The sequence below is a fragment of the Carcharodon carcharias genome, chromosome 30 (genome assembly GCF_017639515.1).
Source record: "Carcharodon carcharias isolate sCarCar2 chromosome 30, sCarCar2.pri, whole genome shotgun sequence".
Taxonomy (NCBI): Eukaryota; Metazoa; Chordata; class Chondrichthyes; order Lamniformes; family Lamnidae; genus Carcharodon; species Carcharodon carcharias.
The window spans coordinates 26,313,223-26,325,287 of record NC_054496.1 but is presented as its reverse complement, the minus strand read 5'-3'; the positions used below and the strand labels follow the sequence as shown (position 1 = coordinate 26,325,287).

The window sequence follows — 12,065 nt, the reverse complement described above, 5'->3', positions numbered from 1 at the left end:
AGTCGATAGCTGTTGAGTCCTCCCTGGGAGGGAGATTGTAATGAGAAGGGTGGGAAAGAATGTGTAAACCATTGTTCCGGTTGTTTCACAGTTGATCTCTCTTTCTCTTACAGAGTGGCAGATCGATGCGAAGAAAACAAGATGTCATCTACCAATCTGGGAATAATCTTTGGCCCCACTCTGATTAGGCCTCCAGCTCTGGAGGATACGGCTTCAATGATTTCTCTGGCTAACTCTGGGTACCAAGCTCAAGTTGTAGATTTCCTCATCACGCAGTACAATCAGATCTTTGAGACTGGACAAGGCGTCAAATCTTGGCCATTGGAAATGATGGTAAACCGAGATAGAGAGGCCCTGGGCACGGCAAAGGGTCGAAGCAATTCCTCAGAGGTACAGTCTTGCAGAATTATCCCAAAGGTTGTAGTAAGGACAAAGTGTTAAGTTGGTACAACGCTCAGTGGTACATGCATCGTGCTGTTTCACGCTAACAGTCAGTCTTGTGAGGGTCTGGTCTCGGCGTCAATGTTTGTGGACATAATCAAGGCAGACTGGACCCGCTGATCCCTCAGTGCCACCCCCACCCCAAGTTCTGCTGTTAATGGAAGCTATTCGATCACTGTATCACTTAGGTGGAGAATTTGAGAGACAACAGGAGCTCCCATTATAGTGCACAATGATGAGAATTACTCGCAGCAAACGCAGAACTCCTGGAATGGTACTGATGGGAAAGAAAAGAGAATATAAGTCGAAGAGAAGGGAAATTGTTGTGAATACAAGGAGAGGGGATGTAGACGGGAATTAAATGGAGGAAGAGAAGGGGCAGAAGTGACAAATTTGGGCAAAAAGTGGCAACAGAACTTTATGCGAGGCTGGAGGGAATGCCAACATGAAATGTGGGTAGTGAGGGTAGGTTGAGGGTGCCAGCTTAACTAGGGACAGGGAAAGAAGATTATATTCGCCTGAATGGAGAGGGAAGAATTTCAGTATCTATAACTGGGAGTATAGAGTCTGTGTAAAGCTGAGGAATTGGAAGGGCTACAGAACTGGATCTGAAAAGGGTAGTCTCTCAGAAAATTCGAGTGACTAGAGGTTTGGATGTAGGAGTGGCCATTGTTTAAAAAATCCAGATGTTGCTGTGTTTTAGCTTTTTCTAAATCAATTAATTCCTTTTTTTTAAAGAAACTTCAAATTAACTAAAATCTGTAACTTCTAATTTAAAAAAAAATCAGCATTTTCTGGTTGAGCTTACCTACGCCAACTAAAACATCATGTGCAATAAATACAATAATCCCCCCATCAAGCTTTCAACTCTGATGTTTTACATTCTCCAATACAGCATAAGAATGTTGATTAAACTAGCAGCTCAAGGTACAAAACCCTTGTAGCTTGTTTTCACAGGGCAGACGCTTGCAATTGGACTGTCTTTCAATTATTAGCTTCTTCGTTTGCCCTGTATACACAATTGAGCCTGACACCTTAGTGCAGCAGTGAGGAGCTGCTGCACTGTCAGAACATGAAAACCTAAGAAATAGGAGTAGTAGGCCATTTGGTCCCTTGGGCTTGTTCCTCCAGTCGATGAGATCATGGTTGATCTGAGTTGGTCTTAACTCTACTTTCTTGTCTGTCCCCCCTGTAACCCTCAACTCCTTTGTCAGTCCAAAATCTAACTCAGCCTTGAATATATTCAATGACCTAGCCTCCACTGTTCTCTTGGGGGGAGAGAGAATTCCAAACACAATTAACCTGCTGAGAGAAAAAATTCCTCCTCATCTCCGTCCTTAAATGGGAGCCCCCTTATTTTGAAAGTTAAGTCAGGGGTGCTTTCTTCCAGATGAGATGTTGAATCAAGGCCCGATTTGTGTGTTCAGTTCGACGTTTAAGACCCCATGGCACAATCTGAAGAGTAGGGAGTCCCTCTGTCCCAACCTACATTGGTCAACCAATACTATCAAAAATAGATTACCTGGTACTTTGTATCTGACTGCTGTTTGTAGGAGCTGTACACAAATTTGGCTGCCTAGGTGACGGTGACTAGAGTATCTTGGTTGTGAAGCATCACGGGATATTTTGAGTGGTGAGACGACACTACATAAATGCACATTCCTGCCTCCATTCTTTCATCCTTAATCAAATCCCCCACCCTATAAAATTAAATGAATTAACAGCATTATCAAATACTGAACATAATCAATGTCTTTCTCCTCCTCCTAAAGGTGGCTCTGACTGGGCGGGCTATCAAAACCACCCAGAAATGATTGAAAATGTTTTGGACATTCATAAAAATAGTAGTGCCTAGCAAAAAAATGTTTTAGCTGAGTAAGATGAGGACTTTTTGCAAGAAAATCAAAACATTTTAACCAATTCTTTGGGCATTCGTAAAAAAAGTACTTAACAGAAAATGTTTTAATTGTAGGGCTAACCTGGACAGGTACCAGCTGCTGTCCAATGGTCATTCTTCAGGGAATGCTGGCTGACTGTATGGCCATGGGCATCATGACAGCCATGTCTGTACCTGGCCTCAATGTTGTCCGCACTTACACTTTCAGGAGTCACTGATCAAGTATGAAACATCTGGTTGACTTGTTTTCCCACTTGAAGCAGTTGCCAAATACAGCCACCCCAGCTGAGATCAGTTAACTTGCTATAGACTGGGAATGGAAACTAGGAGCTCTGCTCTGTTTGCTTCAGCGACAAAAAGGCGATACAAAGGGAGTTTAGATGGTAGATCCTCCTGACTACTGTGTTGTGCCTTGTGCTCACTGGCTCCTCTCTCCTGCTGCAGTGTCTAGCTTTGAAACGACATTCGAGTGAAGGATATGTTTCGGACAAATCCTCATCAAACGAAGCACTCGATGACACACGGGAACAACGGAGAGCGAGTTCTAGCAGTGACATTACAGGTGCGTAATTAGGTCTGTGGGGTGTGTGTGTGTAAACAAAATGATGAAAGGTACTGAGTCTGGGGCTTAAAATCTGGGGATGTTCAATTATCAGTCTGGTTGTTGGTGTTTGTCCCACATTTCCTCTCTATGCTGCAGGGTTGTTGTTCCAATCATGTTTGGATCAATCACCAAGATTGTAAGGGCATCATTTAGATCATCCAGGGTAGCAGGCATCAGTGGGTATTCATCCCTGTCCTTTTGCAAGTCCCCCCAGGCCCAACCAAGGGTCCAATGCTCAGGGTCAAGTCATGGCCAACGTTGGTGATGACGGAAGGGCTGGAACCTCGAGGGACAATGGCTGCTCACAGGCAGAGGATTATTCAGGAAGAGGACTTGTATTTCCATAAGGCAATGGGAAACCACCTCATGTGTTTTTCCCCCACCCCATGTCATGTCATTTGAACTTTGCTCATTCAAGTTGAAAATGGGAGGCTCTTCTGCACCACTGCAGGACAGCCAGGGGTGCAGAAATGAGCAGGGGGAACCAGCCCTGAGGCAGATCACAACTACATTCAGATCCTCAATTCACAGCAAGACTGATCCAAGTGTCAGAGGGCATCCCAGAAAAAGTTGGGCTTTTGCAGCCTTGGAAGAAATTGGCTGTAACTACATCCTCCCAGCTCATATCCCGCCCTCCCCCTCCCAGCTCATATCCCGCCCTCCCCCTCCCAGCTCATATCCCACCCCATATCCCACCCTACCCCTCCCAGCTCATATCCCACCTTCACCCTCTCAGCTTGTTTGATCTACCAAGTCCAGTGGGATGAGCCTTGGTTTCTCGGGCTCTTCACCCCTAAAAGCCCGTCACTCGTGCGTTTATTATTATTATTGTTTCTCTCTCCCCTTCCTCCCCACCCCTCTTCCTTCCTTCAGCTGCAGGCCTGGCAGATGCATCGAGGCCAGCTTCGGAGGACTCGCACTCCCTGGACGGGCAGGACTGGGAAAGTGACAGCAGCGCCGAGCCCCTTCCGCGCTGCGCCTTCAGCCGGCAGCCCGGCAAATACCAGCGGTACGGGCAGGCCAAAACCCGGCCCATCATCCCCAAGCCTTCGGCGCTCCCCATCATCACGGCGAACCTGCCCTCGGCGCCGTCGGAAGAGGAGAGTCCCGGGCTTGCCGATGGCGCAGCAGCAGCAGCAGCAGGAGGAGCGGCGGCGACGGCGACAACGCCGGACGGGGAGAGGAGAGCGGCGGCCGGCTCTAGCCGGAGTTCGTCGCCGGACGGCGGCACTTTGCGGCGCTCGGGCGGCAAGCACAAGCGGTTCGAGATGACCGTCGGCACGGCCAGGCTGGTGTCGAAGCTGCAAGACAGGAGGCGGCTGGAGAGCGGCGAGGCCGTGTCGCCTCAGGTCGGGAGCGGGGCCGCCTCCGCCATTGCCGCCGCCGCCGCTGCTGCTGCCCCACCGGCTTGCGCTGAAGGGGAGACGGCCGGCAAGGCCGCGCGGGAGCAGCCGGGGGACCTGGAAACCGAGCGGCACGTGGCGGTGGCGGTGGCGGCGGCAGCAGCGAGCGACGACGCGGACCGGCCGGGGGGCCTGGAAACGGGGCGGGAGCAGCGCGCAGCGACCGCTGAACTGAACACAAACCAATCAAACAACGCGTGGAGCGAGCACGTGCTCGGGCAGCACGAGGAACGGCGGGACGTGGACAGGATGCTGCACCTTATGCGTCAGCGGCAGAACCTCAAGAAGACAGAGGCTCACTTTGTGTGAAAGCGCGGCGGGGTGCGAACACCAATCAGTCGCCTGCTCTCACCGCGGTAACCTAGCAACCACAAGAGACGTTGGGATGGCGCGAGAAAAGAACGTGGAGAAAGGTTGCTCGGCACTCGGCAACACCAACTTGCATTTATATAGCGCCTTCAATATAGGAGAACGCCCAAAGGCACAAGCCCGGGTTGCTAAAGTATATTTTCCAAACAGATTTCAATCCTGAAAGACTCTCTGGTGCAATGTTTTCCATCCTATACCTCAAGCTTATTTTTATATATATATATTGCATTATAAATTTCAAAAAAGGTTTAAAGTCTTTTGTTAACATTCAGTTGGGTCTTGGTAATTATTAGCAGGACCCCCCCCCCCCACTCGCCCGTTGCCCACATGAAGGATAAACGCCAACACAAATTTATAAAGAGCAAAAGAATAACCCGGGAAAGAGTAGGGCCAATTAGGGACCATAGAGGTAATATGTGTGTGAACCCAGAAGACATGGGTATAGTCCTCAATTAATACTTTGCAGTGATCTTCACATTGGAAAAGGATGATGCAAGTATAGATGCAGGGTGGAGGACTGTGAAATATTAGAGGAAATTAACATTGAGAGAGAGTTAGTACTAGTGGGCTTAGCGGCCTTCAAGTGGATAAATCCGCAGGCCCGCATGAGATGTATCCCAGGCTGCTGAGGGAGCCAAGGGGAGAGATATCAGGGGCCCTTGCAGTAATTTTCAAATCCTCTCTGGCCACAGGTGAGGTCCCAGAAGACGGGAGGACCGCTAACATTGTCCCGTTATTAAAAAAGGGAGGAAGGGATAGATCAGGAAATTCCAGGCCAGTCAGTCTAACCTGTTGGTGGGGAAGTTACTAGAAAGAATTCTGAGGGACCGAATATATCTGCACTTGGAGAGACATGGATTAATCAGGGATAGTCAGCATGGATTTGTTAAGGGAAGGTTGGGTTTGACAAATATGATCAAGTTATTTGAGGAGGTAACCAGGAGTGTTGATGAGGGTAATGCATTTGATGTGGTCTACGTAGACTTTAGCAAGGCTTTTGATAAGGTCCCTCGTGGCAAGAACGTAAGAGCCCATGGGATCCAAGGCAAAGTGGTAAGTTGGATTCAAAATTGGCTGAGTGGCAGGAAGCAGAGGGTGATGGTAGAGGGATGTTTCTGTGACTGGAAGTCTGTTTCCAGTGGGGTTCCACAGGGCTCAGTGCTGGGGCCCTTTCTGTTTGTGGTGTACATAAATGATTTGGACTTAAATGTAGGGGGTATAATCAAGATGCCCGCGGATGATACAAAAATTGGTAGGGTGGTAAATTGTGAGGAGAATAGCTGTAAACAGCAGGAAGATATCAATGGAGTGGTCAGGTGGGCAGAGCAGTGGCAAATGTGAGGTAATGCACTTGGGGAGGTCTAACAAGGCAAGGGATTACACTATGAATGGAAAAGTACTGAAGATCAGAGGGACTTTGGTATGATATCCATAGATCCCTGAAGGTAGCAGGGTAGGTGGATAAGGTGGTTAAGAAGACATATGGGATACTTGCCTTTATTAGCCAAGGCATAGAATACAAGAGCCAGTAGGTTATACTGGAATTGCGTAAAACGCTGGTTAGGCCACAACTGGAATACTGTGTGCAGTTCTGGTCGCCACGTTATAGAAAGGATGTGATTGCACTGGAGAAGGTGCAGAGGAGATTTACCAGGATGCTGCCTGGGCTGGAAGGTCTGAGCTATGAGGAAAGATTGGATAGGCTGGGGTTGTTTTCCTTGGAGCAACGAAGGTTGAGAAGGGATCTGATAGAGGTGTATAAGGTTGAGAGGCATAGATAAGGTAGATAGGAAGGCACTTTTTCCGTTAATAGAGGGGTCAATAACCACGGGGCATAGATTTAAAGTAAGAGGTAGAAGGTGAAAATGGGGAGTTGAGGAGAAACTTTTTTCACCCAGAAGGTGGTGAAAGTTTGGAACTCACTGCCTGAAAGGGTGGTTGAGTCAGAAACTCTCATAACATTTAAGAAGTATTTAGATATCCAGCGCTATGGGCCAAGCACTGGAAAACGGGATGAGTGTAGTCAGATCTTTGTTGACTGGCTTGGATACGATGAGCTAGCTGGCCTCCTTCTGTGCTGTAGACATCTGTAAGTGTATGATTTTGGGCTCAACTTCCTATTTTACCTGTTGTAATTTTGGTAATGTTACTGGACTCAAATGTGAGATCAAATCCCAGTATGCCAGTTTTGAGAATTTGAACTCCACTTTCAAAATCTAAAAATAAAAAGCTGGCATCAGTAATGGTGACCACGAAGCTGTTGGATTGGCATAAAACCCTGACTGGTACGTTTAGAGAAAGGAAACCTTCTGTCCTTAGCCAGTCTGACCCATCCGTAAGGCCAGTTCCCCACCACTGTGGCTGGCCCTTAACTGACCTTTGAGATGGCCTAGCAAGCCCCAGGGTTGTATCAGACCACATCCACCTTCTCAAGAATAACCAGATTTGAGCAATAATTTTTGCCGGCAACACCGACATCCAGAGAATTAATAACGTATATATAAAAAAAAAATCCGTGTAAAGTAACCCACCAATCTTCGGTAGTAAGGCTGGCACCTGTGTAGGCCGCAAGGCCTAAAGCCAAGAAAGTCATTGGCACCAATAAAAAGATGGCATTTAAAAGGACGGCAGGGGCAGAGAAATGTGTGGGGATAAAAAAGCAGGTTTTGAACTGCTCTCCATTCAGTCCCATTGTGACTGCACTTCTACCAACAGCAATGGGAAAATTTTCAAAGGATAGATGATACTGCCTCCATGAGTTACCAAACGCTACAACAGTGACCTTGAAGGAGCCCTGAATGCCAACCCCAACTCCTTGGCTTTCAGGCAACTGAAGCATGGGCTGTCAAAAATACAGAATGTAATGGGAGAGCTTCACTTTGGGAACACCACCCCCTTCACCCACACCCCCATGAAAAAAAGAGTCAGGAACCTACCTGTCCTCAAAAACAGCAACAGCAAACACCGAGCACGTGCTTGCAAGGTCAGAGGTGGCTTACCCTCCAGGATTGTCCTGTAGTCTCCAGGAATTCAGGATGAACCTCTTAGACATAACTACAAGAAACCCAGGAGAAAATTCATACTGCTGAAAAGAGAGACATGTTACCGAATCTTTGCATCTTGCTCTCATCAGGGCAAACACAAGGATGCCAAATTTCAAATGAAAATTCATGGAAGTATTAAAAAAAGTGACTTGTGTGTCTTATTTCCTCTTTAACACTTGTTGATTATAAAAATAATGGGCACGGTGAAAAAAAGATGGTTTGGGGCTCTAGAACTATACCCAAATCAATGATGTACAGTGAACAAAAGCAGCCTGTGAGATGAATGTCGAGGGGCACCACTACCCACTTTCAGGCATGCCAAAAGCTACCCCTAATTCTTACTCTTCTTTCTTCCTTCTAACCAATTTTACTCCAATTTGGTACTCTTTCCCCCCAACTCCATCCTCCTTAATTGTTCTTCAAATTTCCCAAGTAGTACCTTGATTAAGGCTTTCCTGTAGTCAACGTACACCACATCCACTGTGTTTCTCATTCTGCTGTGCATGTTACCTCCACACAAGGGCCAGACAGTTTGCAAGCATGACTGTCCTTTTTGAAATCTGTGCAAGTTACTTTTAAACCAGGCATCCAGATAAAGAGAAAATTGTAATCTCCTCCTGAATTCACAGTATCTTTACAGCGAAGAAGGAGGCTATCGGCCCATCGAGTCTGCACTGGTTCTCTGAAAGAGCATTTCATCTAGTCCCACTCCCCTGCCTTATTCTTGTAACCTTGCACATTCTCTCTTTTCAGATAGCAACCAATTCCCTTTTGAATACCTCGATTGAACCTGCCTCCATCACCCTTTCTGGTAGTTTGTTCCAGACACCCTCTGGGTGAAAAAAAATTTCCTTACATCACATTTACTCCTTTTGTCAATTATGTTGAATCTGTGCCCTATAGTTCTTGATGTTCTCTTGAGTGGGAACAGTTTCTCACTCTCCACCCTGTCCATACCCCTCAGGATCTTGAATACCTCTATCATGTCTCCTCTCAGCCTTCTTTTCTCCAAGGAAAACAGCCCCAACCTCTCCAATCTATCCTCATAACTGCAGTTCATTATCGCTGGAATCGTTCTTGTGAATCTACTCTGTACTCTCTCCAATACCTTCACATCCTTTCTCAAATATGGCACCCAGAACTGGATGCAGTACTCCAGATGAAGCCTAACTATTGTCTTCTACAAGTTCAGCATGACCTCCTTACTCTTGCACTCTGTGCCCCTATTAATAAAGCCTAACATACTAACTATATGCTTTATTAGCTGCTCTCAACATGCCCTGCCACCTTAATAACCAATGTACCGGGGTTCCTCTATTCCTGCACCTCCTTCAGAGGATCTCTCTTTACTTTATACTGTCTCGCCATATTTTTCCTGCCAAAATGAATCACCTCACACTTCTCTGCATTGAACTTCATCTGCCACTTGTCTGCCCAACTCTCCAACACGTCTATATTCTTTTGAAGTTTTTCAAGACTATCCCCAACACAGTTGACAACATTCCCAATCTTCATTTATAAATACTCAAATATTCCCCATCACAGGGGTAAAAGGCTATAATTAGCCAGATTCACTCTGACACCCTTTTTAAAAATGGATATTTCACTGGTCCCTCTCCAATCCTCCAGCAGACACCTCACACTCAACTCAGCTTTGATCATCTACAAATTGGCAATTCTCTCCTCTCAGGAATCTCAGCTCACTGTTAACAATTGTAATATAAAATTAGGAGGGAAGGTAAGCTGTGAAGGAGGATACAAAGAAGCTGCTAAGGGCTATAAACCAGTTAAATGATTGGAAAAGAAGATGGTGGATGGAATGTAAGGTGGGAGAGTGTGAAATCCTGTGGCGAGTAACTCACCTCCTGATTCCCCAAATCTGTCCACCATCTACAAGGCACAAGTCAGGAGTGTGATGGAATACTCTTCACTTGCTTGGATGAGTGCAGCTCTAACAACACACAAGTTTGATATCATCCAGGACAAAGCAGCCCGCTTGATTGGCACTCTGCCCACAAACATTCACTCCCTCCACCGATGTACACAGTGGCAGTAGTGCATACCATCTACAAGATGCACTGTAGGAACTCACTAAGGCTCCTTAGACAGCACCTTTCAAACCCGTGACTGCTAGGAGGACCAGGACGGCAGACACATGGGAATACTACCATCTGGAAGTTCCCATCCAAGCCACTCACCATCCTGACTTGGAAATATATCGCCGTTCCTTCACTGTCGCTGGGTCAAAATCCCTGGAACTCCCACCCTAACAGCACTGTGGGTGTACCTACACCACATGGACTGCAGCGGTTCAAGAAGGCAACTCACCACCACCTTCTCAAGGGCAATTAAGCAAAGGCAATAAATGCTGGCCTAGCCAGTGACACCCAAATCCCATGAATGAATATAAGAGTAGTCAATACTGGTTGCTTTTTATTCCCAGTCACTGTTCCCCACACCTCCCCGCTACTTTAAGCAGTTGTTGCTTCCTTACTTGACTGTGGTTTATTTGGACTTTGGACCCTTTACCTCTTCTGACGCAGCCTGTCTTTATGTAATTACCCCCCATCTTCTTGTGCATTTATCAATGTGCCTTTATATAGTATAATGAGGCAGATTTGATAAGGGAGCTTAAGATGAAGGAACCCTTAGGAGGAAGTGACCATAATATGATAGAATTTACCCTGCAATTTGAAAGGAAAAAGCCGGAATCAGATGTAACTGTATTACAGATGAATAAAGGCAACTACAGAGGCATGAGGGAGGAGCTGGCCAGAATTGACTGGGAGATGAGCCTAGCAGGAAAGACAGTGGAACAGCAATGGCAGGAGTTTCTGGGAGTAATTTGGGAGACACAGCAAAAATTCATCCCTAGGAAGAAGCATACTAAAGGGAGGACGAGGCAACCATGGCTGATAAGGGAAGTCAGGGACAGCATAAAAGCTAAAGAGAAAGCATACAATGCGGCGAAGAGCAGTGGGAAACCAGGGGATTGGGAAGCCTACAAAGACCAACAGAGGACAACTAAAAAAGAAATGAGGGAGAAGATTAAGTATGAGGGTAAACTAGCCAGTAATATAAAAGAAAATTGCAAGAGTTTTTTAGATATATAAAAGGTAAGAGAGAGGCAAAAGTGGACATTGGGCCGCTGGAAAATGATGCTGGAAAAGTAGTGGGGAACAAAGAAATGGCGGAGGAACTGAATAGATACATTGCGTCAGTCTTCACGGTGGAAGACACGAGTAACATCCCCAAAGTTCAAGAGAGTCGGGGGGCAGAGGTGAGTATGGTGGCCATTACCATGGAAAAGGTGCTAGGAAAACTGAAAGGTCTGAAGGTGGATAAATCACCTGGATCAGATGGATTACACCCCAGTGTTCTGAAGGAGATAGCTGAAGAGATAGTGGAGGCGTTAGTGGTGATCTTTCAGGAATCACTGGAATCAGGGAGGGTCCCAGAGGACTGGAAAATTGCTAATGTAACCCCCCTGTTTAAAAAGGGAGTGAGGCAAAAGACAGGAAATTACAGGCCGATTAGCCTGACCTCGGTCGTTGGTAAGATTTTAGAGTCCATTATTAAGGATGAAATTTCAGAATACTTGGAAGTGCATGGTAAAATAGGGCAAAGTCAGCATGGTTTCATCAGGGGGAGGTCATGCCTAACAAATCTGCTAGAATTCTTTGAGGATGTAATGAGTAGGTTAGACAAAGGAGAGCCAAAGGATGTTATCTACTTGGACTTCTAGAAGGCCTTTGACAAGGTGTCGCATAGGAGGCTGCTCAGTAAGATAAGAGCCCATGGTGTTAGAGGCAAGGTACTAGCATGGATAGGAGATTGGCTGTCTGGCAGGAGGCAGAGAGTGGTGATAAGGGGGTCCTTCTCAGGATGGTGGCTGGTGACTAGTGGAGTTCCGCAGGGGTCCGTGTTGGAACCACAACTTTTCACTTTATACATTAATGATCTAGATGAAGGAACTGAGGGCATCCTGGCTAAGTTTGCAGATGATACAAAGTTGGTGGAGGGACAGGTGGTATTGAGGAGGCGGGGAGGCTGCAGAAGGATTTGGACAGGTGAGGAGAATGGGCAAAGAAGTGGCAGATGGAATACAACGTGGGGAAGTGTGAGGTCATGCACTTTGGTAGGAAGAGTAGAGGCATAGACTATTTTCTAAATGGGGAGAGAATTCAGAAATCTGGAGTGCAAAGGTCTTGGGAGTCCTAGTCCAGAATTCTCTTAAGGTTAACTTGCAGGTTGAGTCGGTAGTTAGGAAGGCAAATGCAATGTTGGCATTTATTTCGAGAGGACTA

The 12,065-nt window shown here is 46.5% G+C and overlaps 1 protein-coding gene across 3 annotated transcripts in view; it reads left to right on the top strand.

The window, feature by feature from the left end:
* The window catches only part of LOC121271312 (GEM interacting protein), an 88,781-nt gene extending 83,796 nt beyond the window's left edge, over positions 1-4,985 (top strand). For all 3 annotated transcript variants that reach the window (XM_041177211.1, XM_041177210.1, XM_041177212.1), the window contains 3 exons: positions 114-390; positions 2,783-2,900; positions 3,816-4,985. In XM_041177211.1, coding sequence (XP_041033145.1) covers positions 114-390; positions 2,783-2,900; positions 3,816-4,654 — 1,234 coding nt within the window. In that variant the 3' untranslated portion in view covers positions 4,655-4,985. The remainder of the gene's footprint in view (positions 1-113; positions 391-2,782; positions 2,901-3,815) is intronic.
* Positions 4,986-12,065: the final 7,080 nt, after the last annotated feature.